At 36.9% G+C, this 23,494-nt stretch overlaps 1 protein-coding gene across 1 annotated transcript in view; it reads right to left on the bottom strand.

Annotated features, from left to right (window-relative positions):
* Positions 1-8,743: 8,743 nt before the first annotated feature.
* MMP16 (matrix metallopeptidase 16) overlaps positions 8,744-23,494 on the bottom strand; it is a 180,041-nt gene continuing 165,290 nt past the window's right edge. The window contains exons 8-10 of the mRNA XM_009635560.2: positions 18,261-18,411; positions 13,641-13,756; positions 8,744-9,078 (exon numbers count right to left, since the gene is read on the bottom strand). Of these exons, the coding sequence (XP_009633855.1) occupies positions 8,744-9,078; positions 13,641-13,756; positions 18,261-18,411 (602 nt within the window). The remainder of the gene's footprint in view (positions 9,079-13,640; positions 13,757-18,260; positions 18,412-23,494) is intronic.

Genomic DNA, 23,494 nt, shown 5'->3' with positions numbered 1-23,494 from the left:
CTACCTCTTCATCATAGACACAAATAGCTGCATTTCCTAGTGAGACTATAAAATGTTGTGTGTGATTAAATGAGATGGCCAACAAAACTGTATTTTCTTCCTATCTCTCTATAGTGAACAGACAATTTCTCACTTGTCTACCAAGGGAATGTAACATGAAATATCGCCTTAATCAGTCAGGAAACATGTCAGGGCACAGTGAAAAGAAGGGGTGGAGGGGAATCAGAAGTTTGATAATATGTATCAGTTTAAATAAAGAAATAACTAGATAATTAATCCAAATGTCATAAATGTATTTCTGTTATATCAGACACATCAGAACTGAAATATCATGGAGAGAAAGATAGATTGCTGTAATATAGACTAGTAGAGGTAAAGGCTTTCTCCTTCAGTATGTCATCCAGTGGAGTTCTTCAAATAATAATTGACTTTTTAGATCTAATTTCTGAAAAAAAATGTAAGACCATTTCACTGTGACAAGTTTGTGCATATAAACATTAGTTTGACTAAATCTCTCTCAAAAGATTTTTAATTGCAACAGGTGATAAATAACGTGCTCACTCTATATATTTGCGGTCAAGTTTAGAGTAACTGTGCTGAGGAGCCTTTTGACTGACTGCTCTCTGGTGGGTTGTGACACCAAATGTAGGATTCAATGGAGTTTCTACAGCATAGCAGGTATCCTTGTTGTCGGAGACCAATAACACATTCAAAGCTATTACCAACTTCCTGATAATCTCTCTTCACTTTTATTATTGATTACATAGCAGTTACATGCAATTTTAGTGGTATCAGTGTTCCTCGGCTCCTTCCCTTTCTGAAAAAAATGGTTTTACACTTGCAAAATGTTCTCACTTCTTTTCTCATATTCTTCTGGAAATGAAAAATGGAAATTTACTTATGCTGCTTTTTCTGTATCTGTCTGCAGCCTTCAACCAAAAGACCTACTTGCTTTCCTGTGGATCCTAGAAGTTTGGAAAGTAAGTTCATGACTAATTTAAGTTTCCTCTGAGAAAGATTTCAGTAGGGTGTTCCTTTAAATCTGTATTTGTCACCACTGTGATACAAGGACTACCACCTTCAAAGGAATGCATATTGACAGCAGATGATGACCTGTTATCTTGGATGATGAGAAGGGAGGATCATAATACTTGATCTATCCTATAAAATGGTTTTCAACCAGACACAGTAAGACAGTACTGTGCGTGAACTGACAAGAGATATCAGCATGGTTTTGGAAACACAGTAAAGATGGATGTTAGGCATATACTTAGCTGACAATGTTTTACCAAATGCATTACATAGAGTAAGAACTAGGAATAGATTATTTGCATCATCACACATTCCTTCATTTCTGGATTCCTATTCAAATTTAACTTTTCTTGGGCATAATAATCTCAGGTATTTCTGTGAGCTGTCTGAATATTGACAGTGGCTATCCTGAAAGATTTTTTTAATAGTTTTCATCTACCTTGTGATGCATGGCCAGAGTTCATAGCACTTTGTCATATGAGGTAAAACACAACCATGGAAATACAAGCTGCAGCTATGCCTTGCAGGTATGAATTGTGGTTGTCATGATCATTTAAAACAGCGCTGTATGTTGCTGATAATGTCTTCTAAATACTTATCATCACATGTACCCTTTCCTAACTTATATGACTCTACTTACATGCAAGCAGACAAACTGCTTGGAACTGACTTCAACAACATGCTCCCATAAGATATGGAGATGATCAGTATGTGAGCACTGACAATTTTGTGGCAATAGCCAAGCACAGCATACACAGTATATTAGATTTGTTGTATGCCTAAATAAGGGGCTGTGCATTCCAACTGGAATATATCAGCTGTACAACAGTACTTTTTGAGCTATATATAATATCATGTAATTCTGAACACTGACAAAGACTATTATAAACCATCATTTCACTTTATGGAAAAAGCTACTTTCTTTTCTTTGAGTTTGTAAAATGATACCAAGGGAACCAAAATTTGTTCACACCTTATAAACAAGTTAGCACTGATTGCTTGCTGACCCTAGGCACTCTAAGCTTCCACAAGGCAGATGATTTTATGTACAGCCATGTAAGCTATGAATACATGTGTAGGCTGGGTGTTAAACTATGCCAACACATCAGGATGGAAATATGGATTAGAGACATTGTTTTCTGACTTAACACACTACGCTTTGCAGGTGGTGAACCCATCTGGGCATGCACTGATTGGCAGAGTTACACTGTTCTATTGCCAGTGGGTAAGTAATATAATACTTCACTAAAAACTCTTCAGTCTCCATTGTTATATTGTTAAGTGCTAACCAGGTACTTTAGGAAGGTATTTAATCCCAGCCTTCTGTTCCTAATCCCACTTCCCAGAAAGCCAGTTCCCAGAAAGATGGATGGGCAAATGGATGATCCAGAACACATGCATAGCACAGAATAAAAGTGATTGTTCCACGTGTTAGTGCCAGATGGCAAGATGGAGAGAATGCTCAGTATATATTTTAGTGCAACAGCAAAAAAAGTAAGGGGCATGAAAGACTATGAAGTAAAATATGCCGATAGCTCTCCAAGGAGATTAAGGTTGTAGTTATAAAAAGGATGTGATGCAATTTCATAGGATAGCAATTACTATTAACTAAACAGAAAGCTTTGGTTTATGTGGGGACTGTTGTAATTATCACTTGTGGACAACGTAATTTTACAGAAGCAGAAGAAACTAAGCTGTGTGACTGGAAAGCTTTGTGCCATCATAAATGGCTGGCATATGTAATGATTATTGTTTATGTAGTTTTACTGTGACAGCAAGTAGCACTACGCTGCATGCACATCCAAGTGTAGAAAATTGTCTTTAGCATGCTAGTTTACATCAGCATTTCTTCATTATGTATTCTCTGCCACTAAAATTTATTTCATCTATACTATGGGCAGGCCAGAGCAGTACTCAAGGCTATCTCCACAAGGCAAACATACTTTATGTACAACTCTCGCAGAACGCCATAACCCAAAGACATAATGGGCAGCTGCAACTGCAAATATTAATACATGGACTATAATTTGTAGCTGATATGCTAAAGCATATGTATGCTGGGAAACAATTATGATGCACATGTTTAATGCCGTCTACGTGCTTCTTTGAAATATATTTTGATTTTAGGAACAGACGCTTGCTGTGGTCACACACTGATGATCCTTCAAAATATGATCTCCTGATTATCACTGGGCTTTCCTAGTTACATACATCAAATAATGCCACACCACACAGAATCGAACCTGCCTAACATTAGAGGCTACCTTAGGTCAAGCATCAAATGGAGCCAGTCTGCAACAAGTGATGGTATGCTTTTGATGTTTACCAGACATTTTCAGCATCAATGGCACTGATGACAATGTCTTTCTCTCTCAGCCTCTGACACCTCAGATGGCAAGTCACAAGAATGGGTAGGACAGATTTAACTCACACGTTACATGTTTTTATGAGACCAGTGGCACACAATTTATTGATTTACATGCATGAATCAGAGCTTAATTTTATGAGTATATGGTTCGTTTACACCTGATTTTGTAACTGACATATGTTTAAATGGTCTTATGTGAACCACTCTGTCTGTCTTCAGTCCATGTACCATGAGCTAAGGAAGTACACCTAACACTGCAGTGCTGGTGCATCAGTCACGGCTATACCACTGTATTCAATAACAGGTTATCTGTTCCTCAGCTCTCACATAATATTATTTGATTTACAGCATAGCTGAACACATAAGTGGCCAGTGACATTTGTTCCCTCCACTGATAATAATGATTTTCCTTATGGCTTATAGGGCTGCAGTCATCTATTTACGCTTCTGGAAATAGAGCTGTCCAAAGACAGTCTTGACAACAACAAAAGGCGTCAGGGAGCTATTGTTCTGTAATGGCTGCTTCACATCTCCTACTGCCACAGTGCGCAGCTTTACCTCCACCTCTGCAACTGGTGATAAAACTTAGGCCATGTTGTGAGAAGATATGGAAGCCAGGACAGAGCAAACCCCTGCAGTTATACTCTTGCTCCTCAGCCCAGTCATCTTGTGCTATCTCCAATTTAGGCTGCTAATGGTGTGGTAGCTTGCATTTCTACTTTCTTAAAAATGCAGTGCCTGGAACATTCACTGTTCAGTTTGCTATGTGTCTTTTTTGAAGTTTGCCCTAGTGACGGTTCAAATGCAAAAAAATTAGACTAGGAATGTAATGCTTCCATTGCTTATAGGCAGACCTACTTTCTATTCTATGCACTTTTTTTCTAACCAACAAGCTAGAATTTGGTTCTATATGTAATTTGGTACCAAAAGCTACATTTAACTGACATTAAGATTGTGAAGTAAGTACCCCCCCCCAAAATGTTGAAAATTCAAAAATTAAGCCTTAACTCTGTTCTTAACCCACAGTGCTAATGGCACAAGAGTCATGACCACACAACTGGGGAGGTGAAGTACACTTCTAAGAAAAAGTGTAAGTCTGCCCCTTATGTTTGAATCTGTTAGCTTCTGTTATTTTCATTCACAAAATTAACCTTAAAAATTTTTTTTCTTTAGTTATCCCCTCCCTTTACCCCACTTTGAAAGAAGAAAAAGAACAAAAGTTCATAGGAAGATATAAAATATGAATTACATTTATTCAGGAGACTTGAAAGGGCTCCTTTGGAGCCATTTGAGTCTCTCCATCCCAGCCTATCCAGTAAATATACAGTTACATAGTTTTTTAAATGTATTTTTTGATAAAAACTAATTTGTGTCTACAGTCAATAAACTTTTCATAGGTTTATACATTAAAATGCCAGAGGAAACACTGCCATCATCTGCTCTGGCCTCCTGCATCATACAGACCATAGTACTCTGAAGATACACAACCCTGTATAGTCAGCTTGATAGACTGTAACTGATTAACACAATGCATATTCAGTTTTGTATTGTTCCACAGTACAGATCATGACAATAGCAATATGGAAATGTTTATTAAAAACTTTATGAAAAAAGTTACGGCACACGAGCAGGAACCCAGATTGCAGAACTGAAAATATTTTCGATTTGTTTTTTCTTGATTCTCATCATTATAGGCCCTGGTAGAAAAACAACTGTTCAAAAAATAACATTGTCTTAGAACTTTTACTTGTTTGAGTTCAAAACTAGATCAGGCAATATCATTAATTTACTCTGAACTTCTATGTATTTGGGAATTACAGAGAACACAATTGCTCCTACAACTTTTACTTAAAGCAAACCTTTATGACTGCATTATAACCTACTGAAAATAGGAATGTGTAATAGAAATGCTGACAGTCTTGCTCTGCATGACATAAACATGCCAATAGAATATTATTTTTCTCCCTCTCTCTGTATATAATATATATGCACTTTTAAGTAAAAGAAAATAGATTAAACAATCAACTTATCATGTATTCCTGTATCTATGATGTACCATGTACCAAACACTAGACTTACCACACTTACCTTCCTGCATAATTAAAGTTAAATTCTCCAAATACAAACATTTTTGTTACCTTATCAAAGAACAACAGTCAACATGCTCAGCACTTCATTACTGTCAGGGGAACAGTTGCACAAAAAGTTAAAGCTGCCATGAAATATATTTCAAAATTGAAGTGAAATTTTCAAGTGAATAAAAAATCAGATGAGATGCTGTTCTGACTTCAAGACATTATAAAATAAGTTCTCCTATTGTAGCGGAAAACTAAATGCAGAATAAGTAGTGCTGTTAGTATTTTCCACCAACTATCCAAGGGACAAAATTGGAACAGCAACATGAATCATTTTGTTCTCTCTATAGCAGAACATAAGTTATAGTAGTTTGTTGACAATAAAAATCTCTCCATGGATTAAAATATACATGTATGTGTATGTGTGTGTTTGTGTGCATTTATAAGTATACAAACACACCCACACATATTAATATATAGGATGAACAGGCATAGAATTCCGAATTCACCAAATGAGCTGATGGGCAGTAAAGATCCTACGTTACTTAACTGCCAATAAATCTAAATTTTCAGCAACAACTGAATTGGATTTACTAAATAATGCTATGGGCTGATACTGGTGCACTTCTAACCTACAGTATGCAGTACCTCTACAAAACATCTCCAAAATGCCATCTGCATTGCATATTTGTTGTAAAACTATATCTTTGTCTAATCTTCATTTTTCTTAGCCGTACATATGTATATCTGTTTATGCTCTAAGAAATAAGTTTGCAATGCTTTATAGCATGCCACATATGTTCATAAAATAAGTCCTCAAATCAATATAAAATCATGTAATTGAACAAAAAGGCATACTATTCTTCATGCTATGCTCAATATAAATATAAATTCAAGGCAGTCAAGCTATCCATTACCAAAATAATAACCATAATATATATGCATATATACCTACACTCTCTAAAAAATGATCCAGTTATGTGGATTAAGAAACCAGTAAGAAATTGGCTGAATGTAGTATAAAAGTCTCATTTTATGTAAAAGCCAATACTGGCCATTTCAAGTATTTTAATACTTTCCTATAAGCTTTTCATTAATAACTACCTATTTGTAGAAATGATAATTATACTGAAAATTGTATTCAAGTTAAATAAAAATTAACTTCTACCGTAGTTCATTTTTAGAGTGTGCATGTATACATAGCAAAATACCCTTCTACAGATCTACAATAACTTTTTCGTTTATGTCAGTTCTTTTCTACGAAAAAACTTCAACGTTTTTTTCTCAAATTTTGAATAATGTATATCAGGCCTTTTAAGAATTAAAACTCATCTTAGTTCATTCGCAACACCAGATTCCCTTCAGTTTGTGCCAGTTTGCAAGTTAAAGGTCAAAGATCAAAGACATAGGACAGTACACTCTAAGGAAATTCAAACAGTGAAGCTGTTCACAGAAGACAATGTTTAACTTGGTAATGACAGTCAACAGGTCAATAATCAAGTTCAAGGCAAGCTGTTCATTGTTGCAAAAGCTACTCCCCTCAAATCCTGGCTTTCATAAAAAACCAGGTGTCTGACTTTTGGGGTGCATCATTCTGACCATCTTTAATAAGTTCACAGCCCAGTGACTGTAAAGCCTATCACTGCAAGAAGCAGCTCCTAAAATCAATAAAGAGGTCTGTCAGTTGCTGACTTTTCTCTAGGAAAAAAATATTGATACAAACCTGCTCTGCAGGTCACATGAAAATGACAATACTGCTGTTAGCACAAATTACACAGAATGACAAAATGCTTTGGTGGTCCCTTGGCTCTGTCAGTGACACCGTGTTTGGCTGAAGGCCAGAAATTTGACTAACCCTTTGAGAACTATGGTGAACATGCAAAGGGGTAACACACCAGAGGATACTCATGCAATATCAGAGTCATTGTTTTAGCTTTCCTTTGAAACTGTAAATCTACCTCTGCAGAGGCAAGTTGAATTATCATGCAAAATAGTTTAAAAGATAAATTCAAGATGCTTAAGGTAAAAGGCTAAGCTATAAAACTGTCACCAGTTCAGAAAAATTCTTGGTAAGTGGTAGAAGTTATTAAAATAGGTTTGGTTCCTTTAACCAGAAAGTAGCTGGTAAATATATTTTGTTTTCTATTTATGTTACAAATGCTTTTCTATCAATAATGCAAATAATTAAAAACACTCACTTGCAGTCACAGGAAATCTGTTTTGAAAAACTGATTTATTTTTTTTTAAAACCTGTATTACCCAAAAGCAATCCTATAATTCAATGACAACCAGGATTAACATCCACCAGACTCTGAAAACGGATGCAATAGTTCTCAAAGGGTTACACCACCAACGTAATACCAGCGTCAAGTTTCTCTGTAGCATGACTGTTGCTTTAGTTCATTGAAATCCACTTCAGAGACACACTGTTTTTTACCATGCTTTGGAATGAGTGCTCCTGACAGACCTATGAAAGGCCTGGGGCAGTTGGCTTGGTACAGCTTGGGAAAGATTATGCAGGAAAACCAACCAAAAATCAAACAAACCAATAAAAGGGTTCTGCTTGAATATAGTAATGAATATAAATGAGTTTAAAACATTGAGGACATAGCCCAGAGCAGCTGTAAAAAACACAAAATGAATGTATTATTAAGGCTGTTACTATATTGCAGATATTTTGGCCCCTTGTTTGTTGGAAAATGGCTGTCCGAACAGTCTGAAGTCCTGCGTGTCATCCGAACCTCCCACCTGACAAAACTGGAAGTAGGAGTGTAGGACTTTATCCATAGCAGACAGAAAGCAATCCTCTTTGGAGACAAAGCTGTTTTGGGTCTTCTCACTTTCCTGAAAGTTCCGCTGTGGGTTGTTGTGTTTTTCTAAAAAAATTTACTTTCAGCAAAAAATTTTTCAAAGGGGAACAGGCCTTAAGGGAAAAATGTAGAAACATTGGAGATTTTGTTTTCCCCTTCATTAGTTAATCCTGATAGTTTATAGGGCATTGAGCGTGCAGAGGAAAGGCCTAGAATCGAATGACAAAGAAAGACAAAGGACTGAAGAAACAGCAGATACTGTCTATCATGGAAGCTTCCCAGCTGAGCGAATCGCCACTCATGCGCAGGACAGGCAACCCCCTGGGTTTTAAAGATCAGCTTTGTTTCAGACTGACAGATGCCCGCTCCTAGCTAGGAAACTGCATAACAGCTCTTGTGTTGAATCTCAAGTTACCACAAACTCCTGGGAGGGAAAGAAAAAAAACCAAAACCCTACATCACACCCACTCTTGCATAGAGCGTTTGCAGTACAGTATGTGGCGGGGTGTTCCTTTCCTTTTGAACTGGAACACAGTGTAAACCAAGACAAGGAGGCACAAGGCCAGAATGCAGGGAATGACGATGGCTATGGCTTTCACAGTGCTGGCTGTGTTGTCCAGTTTGATGACAATGTCAACGTCATCTTGAGGGCTGTGTCGGTCTTTATCTCGATCTGTTGGTCCATCACAACCCATAAAATCCTTGAGGATGGATCTGGGATAGCCAGGTTCCACCCTGAGCATCTGGTTATTGAATTTCCAGTACTCTTTTCCTTTGTAGAAATATGTGAAGCCTGAGGAAGAAAATTGCAATTATTCATGGTCATATCGGATCAAATCATGTCATCAACACACCATGACCAAAACTACTGGTATCACATTATTATGTAATTAAAAAATTAGAAAGGTGTAAGGAATAATTATAGATCTTTCAAATCTTCTTTAAAAATTTCATTTTTTTATTTTCTCTAGAAAATCTAACATCAGTGTGTTTTGGGTTTTTTTTTAATTCAATAAACTGGGATTTTATTTTTCCATGACAACAAAAATTAAAGGAATTCCAGAGAATATGATCTCTGACAGACCAGGGTCCGGCTGATTTGTTCGTTCACTGAAAATCCAACCAGAGTTGAAATCCTCATGGGAGGATTTTAAGCATCACAACTTCTTCAAGATGGGAAGTCTGCTAAAGCAAATTACAATGCTATGCTAGCCAGAAATGAGAACTGACCCTCTTTAATGTCACATAGCCTACTGCTGTACTTCAGAAGAAGGAAATTGAATGAAATAACAGCAGCATTGGCAAGAGAAAACAGGTGTAACCAGATTTAAGTTTTCTGCAAAGAGCTGGTATTTGATCATTCAGACATAATCCAGTGTTATTACTCAGCATGCCTAAATGGAAAAAAAAACCAAACTTGACTCCTTGCCAAAAATCTACATTACTTCATTATCCCAGCTGAAAAATGGCATTGATCTGTTAAGAAATAAACTTTCAGGATGGACAAACTTTCTCCTGCTGTTTATGAACTGAATGCAAACAGCTAGATTTTTCCTTATCTTCACTTTATAGACCTCACTTTACTTTCTGCAGTACTGAAGGCCACTAAGAATACTAAGGCAGATTGGGCACTATTTGTCATGTTAACAATGCTTCCTGAAAATATCAGTAACTGGCTATCTGGAGATAATATTAGTAATCACCTATTCAAACAGCAGTTAGTTTCTTTCAATTCTAAAAAAATGACTTGATAGTATATTTTGCAGCTCAAACGGTAAACAAATCATCATCTACTGCCACTTTTCAGAATCTTTAGAATATTTGAACATTCTTCTACATTAGTTATTTATGTAATTCTAATGGCCTTCCTAGCCACTGAAAAGATACTATTTTCCTTTCCTTGATCCCTTGCAGTTTTATTAGCTGAGAATGTGTTAGTGTATCTATAGAAAGGTATAACACTGGTTAAAAAGAAAAAAAACCACAAAATACTGAGCTATATCAAAACAGTAGTTAGGAGGCTTGTTCAGAAAGTGCCTTCTCTTCTGATTGGAACAAAACAAAAAAGAAGACTGTAATTCTTTAAATACAATGAAGTTTTAAAATTTTAGCCTATATAATGTTCCTTAAAGCAATCTGTAGTTTAAATGAAAAATATTATCAAATGCAAAATTTCAGTATTTTGAGCCACAGGTTACCCTACCTTTTCATTTCATATAACAACGTGTATGTAAGAAAGCACTGTACATACTGGCGCTGGACAAATATTTCAAGTGTGGAAATTTGATATGTTAACTCTATCAATATCTCATACATATATAAAGACCATACCCAGACATGACCTCTGTAAATCAATATTCTTACATGGATGCAGAATACTTACATGTATACATCAGGGGTACATATAAGTCAGAATACTGACATTAGTTAGTATTAATTGTTATTATACATTGAAGTATCAAATTAAAACTGTTAAAATCAAAGCAGCAAAGGAATTTCCAGCCCCTATAGTTCCAGTAAAAATTCTTCAGTCAGAGCATATTTTCCACTGGAAAACTCTGAAGGTAGTTTAAACTTTTCTGTCATTTTGCCAACACAGGAACCAGGATAACAGTCATTAACAGCTGAAGGATGGAGGTTACTGGCAAAGAAGGGTAGTTCTAAGGGACTGGGTAGTTTTACTGCTTCTCATGGCAGAACAAGTGACTTCACACAACTGTTGAAAGTGATTTCATCTAATCTTCCTGACTTGTTGTGCCTGCTTTGGGAGTTGCTCCTTACAATTTTCTAGGCGCTAGTCCCTGAGAGTAGTGAGCTCAGTGCCTGACCCAAACAGCATGGAAGGGCTTAGCAGCCACTAACGTGTCAAAGACAAACTCAGATTAAGAGTGGCAGTAAGCACAAGGCAAAAAAAGCTCAATGGGCTAATAAAGCAGACTACCTTTTCTCATTATTCTCTCTAAAAATTGCTCCACCATCCATTTTAGCAGAATTTCTAGCTGGGAGGTGAGATTTTCTACGCTGAAAGAAAGATTTCTCGAATCTGGAGAACTTTGTGTGAACTCAGATTCCATGGAGCAACAGAAAGGAAATGTCTTCTTCACCTCCTCCTAAGAGTTTCTACCACAGTGTTAGAAACCAAATCACAATATGGGAAGTAGCAGGGAGAGTTTCAAAGACGTCACCTGTACGTTACCAAGCTTCTAGGATACTGAGTCAGGATGCTGACTAACGTAGGAAATTGTTTTTTCTCATCTTTCCCAAGCCTGTAACTGCAAGATTACCCACATTTTTTGTGGACAGTGAAGGAAATCCCTTTATAGTGAGACTTATTGAAGGTGTTCATTTGCATGGTTTACACAATAGAAAGACAAGGGAAAGAAAAAAGTATTCTTTAAAGCAAAATGGATTAACTGGAAGACATGCTTTCAGATGTTCCCTGCCAAAGCTATGTAGTAAAACTTTGTCAACTCTGCTTCTGCCCAAAGAAAGGAAAACAGTTTAAGGCAAAATGTAATCAACTTCTTTCCAACTAAGCTGTGGTACTTATTTGCATCTGCTTTTGTTCCTTTCTCTCCTCATACAAACAACAGCAGAGGTTTGATCTGTTTCTTATGATGTCTATTTTCTTGATTTCAGGGAAAATGTCTTAGTGGTCTTCTTGGGAACTTTATGATGTCATTTTCAGTCCCTCTTTCTGCCCTGGGGCCCTTTTAGGCTTTGTGAGAAGCCCAAGAATGCCTTCTTTCCCCTACCCTCCTGTCCCACAATGTCATGTCACGTCATGTTTTACCACCCTCTTCCTTCAAAGAGTCAGACAGACTATCAAAGCCACTGGGGTAAAAAAGAGAAGTGGCTTTGATGTAACCAAGAGTCTTTCCTGCCTTAGGAATGAATGTTCTACCTCTGCAGTGCTTTCAAACTCACTGGTCTGAGTGTTACAGTAAGATAATTTTCATTTGTAATGAGACACACATGTACCTGAACTGAGTACAGAAAACTTATTATGTGGAATGCAATCAAGGTAAGAAAAAACCCCAAATACATACATACATACATACATACATACATATATTTATATGTTAATTTACTTTTGGATGTAAAACTTTAAAAATAAGCTTAAAAAGTAATGAAGGGAAGAAAGCAGAGGTTTGTCCATTAGGTTTTTCTGTGCATACATAATGTTTGTGTCTATTTCCACATATACGTGTGTTTACAGTTAGTTATTGAGTGTGATGCATGCAGTATGTCATCTTGACTGACCTACTTTCCAGTAAAAAAACAAAACAAAACAAATAGAAACAACACAAAAAATCCAGTCTAGCCAAAAGGCCAGAATCCAGAGAGGGTTTCTGCTTCTGGATAAAATAGAGATAAAGCAAGGAAGCAATTAAATATATTCCTGAAAAAAAACCCCAAACATTTCCATGGTAAATTACTTAATCAAGTTAGAGGTTGAAATAGGAGACTGAAATGGTTTATACAAGGAAAGAAATCTTTTTATCTGCTTATTAAAAGGAAATTAAAATAAGATGGCTATATATACATGTGCTGTCTGTGAGGCAAACAGAATAAACGCAGAACCTACTAAAAAATAAATCATAAATGCCATACAATAACTCTCCCACAATGATAAATGATGACAAATGCATATTTTTATTCCTGTCAAAGGGATCTGAACTCTGTACAACTGAGGGCTCTGTTGGCAGCCTGCCAGCAGCCCCTGGGTAACACTGAATTCTCATAAAATGGAGAAGATTTTGGCTGCTCTCATTCATTTGGAGGTGTGGCCAGCTGAGGTTCTAGGTTCCTCTATGTGATGATGCATCTTGATACGGGTAATTGCACTTCATACCAACATCCTTGTAATATGCATTTCTGCATCACAGACTTATGACATGTTTGTTTTACACAGATCCCTAGTGTTACTTCTGCTTAGATGAAGATTTTGTTTCCCTTTTCTAGTTGTTTGGAATAAAAGTAATACCTTCTAAGCTGTTTAAACAGCCAATACCTTGACAATTCAAATAGAGATATGCTGTGTTTAGGAAGCTTGTTTTAAGAGGTTCATCAGAGAGCAAAAAAAATTAAGTGAATTAAGACACAAAAAAAAAAAAAAAAGAAAGGAAATTAAGATTTATGATACTAAATTAGAAAAATTTTTCTCCATTGTGTTAAAAAGCACATGCAAACAAACAGCCATTTTCACAACAGCAAGTCCTATAGCAGGAAACGTTCTGTTCATAAATTAAGAATTCCTTCGCTACTTAACCTGAATAGTCAATCACCCCTCTACTACCCTATCTTACATAAAGGTTGCTAGTAAATCATTAAAACAGAAATGTGCTTGCATACCATTTTCTTTGTGGACAAAGGCTCCCTGAGGAGATTCTGGGATACCTTTCCAAATTGTGATTGGTTTGGGATAACCAGGATCCATGGATCTCATTTCTTCACTGTACCTCCAGTACCTGAAATTGTTTTTAAAGGACAAAACAAAATAAATAAGTATTTCTAAGATAGCAGATGAGTAACTACGTATTTTTTTCTTTCTAACATTTGCTACATTCATTAGCCACAAATGGGAATATTTGACTTCTTTTCTTTGAACATATTACCAGATTACAAAGAAATCTATTTGCTGACTGGACAACAGTTTCATGTAAGCAGAAAAAAGATAAAAGATTTTTGCACTTTAACAACTAAACCAGCACACATCTCACTTGTATTGCAGCAATTCTGATGCCTAGGATGTCTGTACAGTGTCACAGAGAGATGCAACATCTACAAAAAACATATACCAATGTTTTAGATAACATTTGAACCATGGAAATGACACTAGGTTCAGATTAAAATACTCCCAGCAATCTTAATTTAACTCCTTGTATGTATGTATTACAATAGCTTTTAATTTCATTATCATTAAATAGATAGTGTAATACAAAATTGAACCTGCTTTTGTGCCTTATTGCCAGCCAGCCCTTCTACAATTTAAAAAGCTTCAGCATGTAAATTCTAGGCAACCTGAACATGTAAGAAGTATTTACATTTGTGATTTTATTTACACTTGCAGATAATGTTGATATTTTCTTTGTTCTTATCCAGCTGTCTAAATTGCTATGCATATCTTATCATAAGTTGTTTCTAAGAATTAAAATATTGCATCTCCAGTATCTCTGTGTATCCTGATATAATATCTGGGTGGCTCATTTCATATTTTTTTAGGATCCACTAATTTAAAGCATACCAATTTAGAGCATAGTTTTCTTGGAGAATTTGTTTTTTTTCCAAATCAGTTTTAGTCATGTTAAAAAGTACATAAAAAGGCAGTCACTCACTATTCCAGGACACCAAGCGCCTGAAAATATATCACTTCCATTGATAATCTGGTCACTGCTGAAAACTTGAACCTTTTTCTAATTTGAATTCATTTGACTTCAGCTTTTAGAAATCCTTGTTATGATCATTCCTGATATATTAAAGAGTAGTTAAGTGGATGATGCTTTGTCCCTGCAAAAGTACTTAGACACTCTAACCAATTCATGTCTTAACCTTTTTTAAAAACAACATGGTCTAAACTCCTCTGTATTTCTCCCTGTGGGCATTTCTCTGGCTTTAAACTTTAAATGAAATTTAAAGGTGGCAGATTTCAAATGGGTTAAGAATTGGCAACCTACATTAAAAAACATTTGTATTTATTTTTTCTTTCTTGTGCATAAATTATTTTTATAGCCTGATTTCTTAATCAGGTAACATATGAATCAGTAGCCAGCCAACACAGCAATGTTCTTTGTTTTGAAATGTGACATCTTTCAGAGTTTACATGGAGAAAGAAACACGTAGAAGTAGTAAACAAAGTTCTGATGTCTGTACTATTGCAACCAGTTCTTGCTCATCTTTTGACACTGCATTTCTTCATCCTTAGTTTGCATTGTCTTTTCACATTTGCCTGTTCTCTTTCTCCCTGTTTTTTTATTCTCTTTGCTGAGCTTGATATTCTATTTTCAAATCTCCATGTTTATCTGCAATTCTTCTTTATCAACTATCTTACCTTTTCCTCCATCCCTCTTTCCCAGAACCCTATTTCTTTCCTGCATACTTCCACTCATTTTCCTTTTTTTCTCTTCCAATCTTTTCACCTTTTTGAGCTCCTTCTCTTACTAACCTCTGTGGTTTTCCACTAGGCTGCATGATGGAAATAGATATCCTATAGGACTTTCAAAAATATACGCTGTCATTAAAAAACAAGTCTTTAATGACACACCCAGTGCACAACCAAAAGTCCAAAATGGTTTTTTTTCAGCATTGATGAGAAATTCTGTGAAGGAAGGACTGATCGTGATACTAGCTCAGAAATATGTGCTGGAATAATGAGCATGTCTACATGGTAAGGGAAAGCCTAGTCCTGATTCTTCTTGGCATGCCAAATGTTCACAAGCAGACTCCCCAGTGATGATTTGAATGATTTGAGCTTTTCAAACTACATAAATTCTGTCACTGTATCTCAAAGACTGATAAAATAACAGAGGGAAAATAAATGAAAGTGTACTTCGTGGCTTTAGAAAAAGGGAATTGGAAAATATTTGCTAAAACAGGTTATTTTTATCTAGTCCTATTTACTTAATGATATTCTGAGCTATTGGATGAATATTAATATTAATAAAAAAATACTTTATTTAAATTCTAAAGTACAAAAATCTGTCACACCAGACAGGGGCATAAACAAGGTCATATGCCAAGAAGTGCAGCAAACCTATTATCATCTCGTCCTACACTACTCAATTCTGTAGGAAAGGAATAAAAAAGGGGTTTCTGTAGTCATCTTTTGTCACCTCTTTATCTTTCATACAATTATTTGGAAGAATGATCTTTAGTGTTTAAATGGATCGTTTCAAATATTAATAATAATGATCCATACATGAGCTGCCTTTGACATATGTGTATTACAATACCTTTTACTATTTGGACTTTCAAATCTTACTGGTTTAGGTTTTTTTTTTTAATTTTATAGCCAATATTTGATGCTTTGTATTCTATTGCTCTAAATTTTTTTATGTATACCACTGTTCTGGGACATTTAACTCTGTTTAGAATCTGCCCTGGAGGTCCTTAACTACAGATTACTGTCAAAACAAAATAAGTACACAGGTCCTTGAGTTACATAAGCAGGAACATACTTTGTTATTTTGATGCTGGCATAACTTTTTTGATTCCCTTTCATTCCTACCTCCTCACACCAAGAAGCTAAATTTATGTTATGCCTTCTTCAGGAAAAAATCCACCCCTATAGTGGACTTACACATACTACTAAAACCAACAGAAGAATTCAACTCCAACTTTACATTAAGAAAAAAAATGTGATATAAATAATACACATTGAGAAGCTTAGTGGTATATGGGTTTATTCCCACTGGTGGTCAATATCCTGTAATAGCTCAATTATCTCTGCAAGGCTCATGTTGTTTGATCTTCTAACATGCTGCATTGCATTTATACCCTGCTGAGTTTCATTGTGCTTGTTAGCTCTAAGTAGTAACTTCTCAGTCAACAGACAGTTTCTCTGATAGTTCTCTCTGACTTCTGTTATTAACACCAGTGTTTCAGGAAAGTCTTGAGTATAAGTAGCTGCCTGTACGTGGAAATATATAAGGACACTGCTGAATAAAGCCTAAAGGAAGTACAGGTCACATAAGATTCCTACTGTACATATGTTCCCAAGAGTGTGGAGGTGGAAAACTACTAGCTGAAAATGAACTTACATTTTTTTAAAAATCTACTTAACCATGGGAAGCAAATTATTTAGGTGGCTTTCTTTCTTACTGTGGAAACTGATTGCCTGGAATGATACCTAGTTTTCAAACACCACAAAATTTTTATTTAGTTGTCTATTTTTCTCATCATGAGTGTTGGAGAATTTTTTTTTTAAAAAAGCTTTAACAATAAAATCGGTTGTGGCAATCTGTAGTGCAATCTTACAGTACTGCTAAAATGATCAACTGTAGCATGCTAAACATATTCTATGATGTGCATTAAATTAATTTCTTAAGTGATCCATGAATACTGTTAGTGTCTGAGAATCCTAAGTACCACACAGTAACAAAAGCAGTCATCATACTTTTAATAATACTAATAAAACCATTACAGTTATTAATAAAGACTAATTTGTCTCTGAGCACTCAGAATTTGCACAATGACATATCAACCAACAAACATTGTAACATCCTGAAAACCTGCAAAATCCATCATTCAGATAACTTGCAGGGTTTCAAAAATTAATGAGTTCTCCTGCCATCTCTATAAAGCAGACAAATATTCTTTCCCTGATTTTTACAGACACGGAAATGAAGACACAGAGACACTAAGTGACTAGTGCAAGTCTCTTCAGGACTGGAAAATAACTCAGATTTTATAATTTTTTCTTTCTTTATTAATCATAAAAATAAGTGTCCCCTCTGAAGGGAACTGTAAGATTTATTTTAAAATAATTCCTAGGGAACTGCTCAAATGGTTCTCTAGCTTCCTGGTTTAGCTGCTATTTCCATTTCTTACCTCATTTTTAAATAGTAGAAGAGAAGTCATTTTCACTGACCTTAAAAAGCTTTGACCATGCCTTGCCTGTTCATGTGCTAGGGTTTAGAAATGTGGATAAGAAGGAATAGGTAAGAGTGTACATAACTACATTACCTTGAACGCTTAAGTTTAAATTTGCCACAACTGTGGCTTTCCTGTTGACTTCTAAAACATAACTTTTCCACTGGATATACACATACTCATTTCAGTATATTCACACAAATATAGTTCAGGTCATAGGAAACATGAAAACAGTATAGCCTTCTATGCTGGAGCGGTTAGTTTCATCCATGGAAAATTAACTGTTTAAGTGACTTGACTTCTTCTTTTGAGAAACAGAGGAAAAGATTAACATGCTTAGCTGATATCCATCAAATTGCTTCCTTGCAGAATTCCTATACCAACCTATCTCCTTTGAAGAAGTAGGTTTTCCCAACATCTTCCCACCAAATTGCTGAATCAATGCCATGGGAAGGAATTCCACTTCCAAGTGTTATCAAATCATGAGGATAACCTGGCTGGAGAGTAGTGTCCTTGAAAACCCAGAACTTGTTACCTGTACAAAAGCATACACATACATATGTGTGTGTTAGTCTTCAATACTCTTAGTATTAATACACTCCTAAGAAATCAGAAAGACTCCCAAAGGGCTATAGTGGTTCTGCCAAACACAATGAAATGAAAAGTGTTCTATCACTGCAAATAATGCAAAATTAAATAAGCTTTACAGATACCTTACATTTATAAAGCACCTTTCATTCAATAAGCCCACAGAATATTTTAATACCAATTTTATAGGGATCAAACCCAGAATGAAAATGAAGTCATCTCGAGAGTCTTTGTGGGTGATAATGTAATACATTTACAGTAATACTACAGAACAGATTTACATTTCATGAGGAAAGAAGAGTGAATTTTAAGACAAAATGAGGGAAGAAAACATATCAATAAATAAAAAATAGAAATTTCTATCCTCATAGAGACCATACACTTTTATTACTCTGTACTCTCCTTCTTCTCAAGAAGTTAAATTCCATATGAAGGATGTAGAGCTTATTTATTGAAATGACTATTGAATTTAATTTTTTAATCATATTTTCTTTAGTGTGGCCTAAAGACAACAAACTGACGTTCTGAAGACCCACAGATGAAAACCTTGTGTTTCTGAAATTAATGGGGGGTTGCCTTTAGAACCAGTAGGAAGTAAGATTTAACCTTAGGTTGTGGGTGACAAATCATTCAAAACCACCACACTGACTTATTACGTGCTGATAATACAATGTAGCTGTACAACTCTAGCTGGTGTTAACACAGTGTCTACACAAACCCCAGGTTACCTAAACCATATTAAATACAAATAGCCTAGTGCTTCCTGGACAGCAACGCTCAGTGGTTGAACCCCTACTGTTGCAGTTACTAGGCAAATATATTGTCTATATAGGGGTATGAATGTCTACAGAAGCAGCAGTTTCACCAGTATTTTGAAGTGTAGCCCCACCGTAACTTTTTGGAGAGGATGCTTCCTCTCTTGTAACTGGATAGCTTACCTCAGTTATTAGGTTGCCCTGGCAAGGTTTTGGTAGTGGGGGAGTTACAGACGTGCCTTCTGGGAGAAGCTGCCGGAAGCTTCCCCCATGTCTGATAGACCCAATGCCAGCCAGCTCCAAGATGGACCTGCCACCAACCAAGGCTGAGCCCATCAGCGACGGTGGTAGCGCCTCTGGGATAACATGTTTAAGAAGGGAAGGGGAGAAAAATGGCACAACTGCAGCTGAAGAGAGGAGTAAGCCCCCCAGGCCAGTGCAGCAGGAGGGGCTCTAGGCGCCGGAGCAGAGATTCCCCTCAGTCCCTGGGGCAGCCCATGGTGGGGCAGGCTGTGCCTCTGCAGCCCAGGGAGGCCCACGGGGGAGCAGATCCCCACCTGCAGCCCGGGGAGGACACCACGCCGGAGCAGGGGGGGGGTGCCCGAAGGAGGCTGTGACCCCGTGGGAAGCCCATGGTGGAGCAGGCTCCTGGCAGGGCCTGTGGCCCCGTGGGGAGAGGAGCCCAGGCTGGGGCAGGGGCAGAGGGTGAGGAGTCCTCCCCTGGGGAGGAAGGAGAGGCAGAGACAGCGTGGGATGGATGGATCCCAACCCCCATTCCCCGTCCCCCTGCACCCCTCGGGGGAGAGGAGGCAGAGAAAATTGGGACATAAATTAAGCCCAAAAGAAAGGAGGGGTGGGGGGAAGGTATTTTTAAGATTTGTTCTTATTTCTCGGTACCCTACTCTGATTTGATTGGCAATAAGTTAAACTGATTTTCCCAAGTCAAGTCTGTTTTGCTCATGACGGTATCTGGAGAGTGAACTCCCCCTGCCCTTACCTTGACCCATGAGCCTTTCATTATATTTTCTCTCCCCTGTCCAGCTGAGGAGGGAAAGTGATACAGTGGCTTTGGAGGGCACCTGGCAACCAGCCAGGGTCAACCCATCACACCTCACCAGCCCACAACTCCAGTTTCCCAGCTTTAGTTTGCTCTAACTTCCTAGCCAAGTTCCTCTTCCTCACTGAACACTTCTACAATTATATCACCTTGTTCATCACCTCATATTAAGCTTTTAGTCTAATACTTTCCACAATAATTGCATTGTCCTCCATACTCTTGTCTAGGGTCTTCTCCACAAACTGTGCCTCCTGTCCTATTCTTGCAACTATCTTCTCCATTGTACATTTTTGCTTTCTCGTAGTTCTTTAGAATGCACTTCTCACCTGTGTCTTTTCAGTAGAGACTTCTTTTTCAAACATAGACAGCTTTGGCTGAAAAAAGGGAATAAAGATCCTCATATGCCCCCTAGAAATAGTGAAAAGGGAGCATAATTTGCATTTTATTACTTATCGGAAAAGCTTGCTTTGAGGCCTGTCTTCTCTTTGCGTTATGTCATCTAGGCCACCGGGACACTTTCTGAGCTAGATTATAGGCTTCATTGTGTCGGAACCAGTTGCTTATTTTCTCTTCAAAGCACTACCTTCATCTGTGTTTTCCAAAAAAGCATCGCTATTTTTAGTAATAGTAACACTGAAGGGGAAAATACTCTTTGATGTCATGTAGACCCTTTTGAGTTACATCACACAAAGGTCTAGAGAAGATCCATGAACTGGCCTACTGGATACTTTCCTTTGGTCTATCCATTGCTATTTATTATGTTGATATTTAAAATATAAGGGGAAAAGTCTGAAAATATATTTTGCTCAAACTTATTTGGAAAGAGATCCTAAGAGATAAAATCACATCTGTTCATCTTAGCCGTTGTACTTACCTGTAGCACTAGGCAGGCTGTTACATAGAATTCGGAGCTTAAGGTACTCTGCTGTATAAATATTTAGAAAGGAAATGTAATATTACCCCAAAGATCTAGGATTAGGTGTATGCCAAAATCACCAAGATGGAAAATCTGGAGAGCTGTTTTGCAGCTGGTTTTATATTTTAGCTTTCCCTCAGTAGTATTAAATGTTTGTTTAAAGGGAAGGATTTTTTTAATCTCCATGTTTGTATTGTAGTGATTTAAAGCATGTTTTTATTTTATCACAGTTTTTATTAGTAGAGGGGATATAGTTTCAGTCCCTCCCAAACTGGGTTTCCAGAATAGATTTTTTATCAGCTTCTTTACAGCTGCTTGTCACCCACTTCCAAGCACAGACACTACAGTTTGCTCAAAAGATCTGACTTAGAATCATAGAATGTTTTGGGTTGGAAGGGACCCCTAGAGGTCATCTAGTCCAACCCCCCTGCAGTGAGCAGGGACACCGCTAACTAGATCAGGTTGCTCAGAGCCTCGTCCAACCTGGCCTTGAATGCTTCCAGGGATGGGGCCTCCACTACCTCTCTGGGCAACCTGTTCCAGTGTTCTCCCCCATGCCAGTTGAAGGAAGAAAGGATTCAAAGAATGAGTATGTACAGAGCCATCTGAAGTACTGAAAATGAAAGAGAAATGGAAATCTATGAAGAACAGTCATGGAAAACTGAGGTCTGTGTTGACCTGGGATTAAGGTCTGTGCTAACCTGACATGTACCTTTAATGAGATTCCTTACAAAATTCACTTGTAGGGTTTGATTGTGACAGGGGTGAGCATCTTCAGTCATTCACTGTCCCTTCTCCGATGTGATTTATTCTTTTGCCAGTTCACATGACTAGACACAGTAGGCTTCAGAAGGTAATGGCAGTTTCAAATGCAATAAGAAAAGCCATGCATTTTGGACCTTACTAGTTGGTACTTATGGTGTGAACAACAGATGGCATCCAGTGAATGATACTGAGCCAGCTCATTTCTGTTTCAGAAGATCATTCAAAATGACAGCTGTTGCACAGCATTGAGAGGCATATGCTGTGATGTATGTAATGCCATTAGCTTTCTCTATGCCTCACAAGGAATAAAAGTAACAGCAATTGTTAGGAACAGATCGTTATCAGCTATACCCAACAAGTCAAATTTAGCTATTAACAAGATCAGGTCATACCAAAATAAACAAGGGTTGAGCACACACTATTATAAGTGACAGCACCACTGAGACAGGTATTTGTTGCATATTCAGATGTACTGAAGTAGAAGAAAAGTGTAGACGTGGGAATACAAGACTTAAGGAACTAAATTCTTCTTCACATAATTTCTTACTAAGAAGTAAATTCTTTCTGGGTAAATAGAGAAAAGGTAAATTTAACTGTGTTTTATGGAGACAGTAGGGCATTGAGAGCTTTAACATATGCAGGCAAGACTTGATTCTAAGTAGAGGGAATTGTATTTAACATTTGCTTTGGAAGACATGTTTAGTCTGCTACAACTGTGTTGATTGTTAATGGGAAGGACTGTATATAAGATATTCAAATGTTCCATCTGGCTGACAGTTTTAACTTTGGGGTTTTTTGTTTGTTTGTTTCAGGGTATTTTAGGTGGTTTGTTGTGGGGTTTTGGGGGTTTGTTGTGGTTTTTTTCTGTTTAGCTTCTGTCCCTCAGCTGGAGGAAAGTGGGTGGCTCTTGATCAGAGGTTTTCCAGAAAGTCAGAAAAAATTAGAACCTTTCAAACTCAGAACCAAATATTAGGAGAAGTTAAAGCTGAAAATCAGTGCAAAAGATGCCTGATTGTGATGAGAATTAGCTCCTTTTATTTCTAACCTATATTTAGGTATCTTAAAATGTATTAAAAATGAATGCTTAAGTCAGTATGTTTTCATTGAGTTCACATTCCACTTACACTCCTAAACAGTCAATACACTTCATTAATCGTGATTATGATGGAAATAAAGAATATATGACAAAACTATAATAGTTATAGTTTGATCCTTCTTATAAATAACTAATGATTGTTCAGAGTCCTAACCTATGCCCTTGGCAGAAATCACCACTGTATTTATTTTACGAAGTTGGTTCTTAAGGTCTGGTTGGTGAGTTTGTTATTCTCGAAGAGAATAAAGCACCACATGTTTCATAAAGTCTGGCTAACCTTCAGAATGTTTCATCTCTCTGCTTTTATTCCCTAATGTAAGATCTAATATAATAACAAGCAGAATGGTAAGGTCACAAGCTGAGAATGAAGCAAGTGATAAAAAAGTCAAAATGTCTTACTTTTTTGCAATAATGCTTTGCTAAATATCATCACTGTAGGGA

The sequence above is a fragment of the Egretta garzetta genome, unplaced genomic scaffold, assembly GCF_000687185.1.
Source record: "Egretta garzetta isolate BGI_Z169 unplaced genomic scaffold, ASM68718v1 scaffold453, whole genome shotgun sequence".
Classification (NCBI taxonomy): Eukaryota; Metazoa; Chordata; class Aves; order Pelecaniformes; family Ardeidae; genus Egretta; species Egretta garzetta.
The sequence above is the reverse complement of the archived record's forward strand: the minus strand, read 5'-3'. Positions and strand labels throughout refer to the sequence as shown.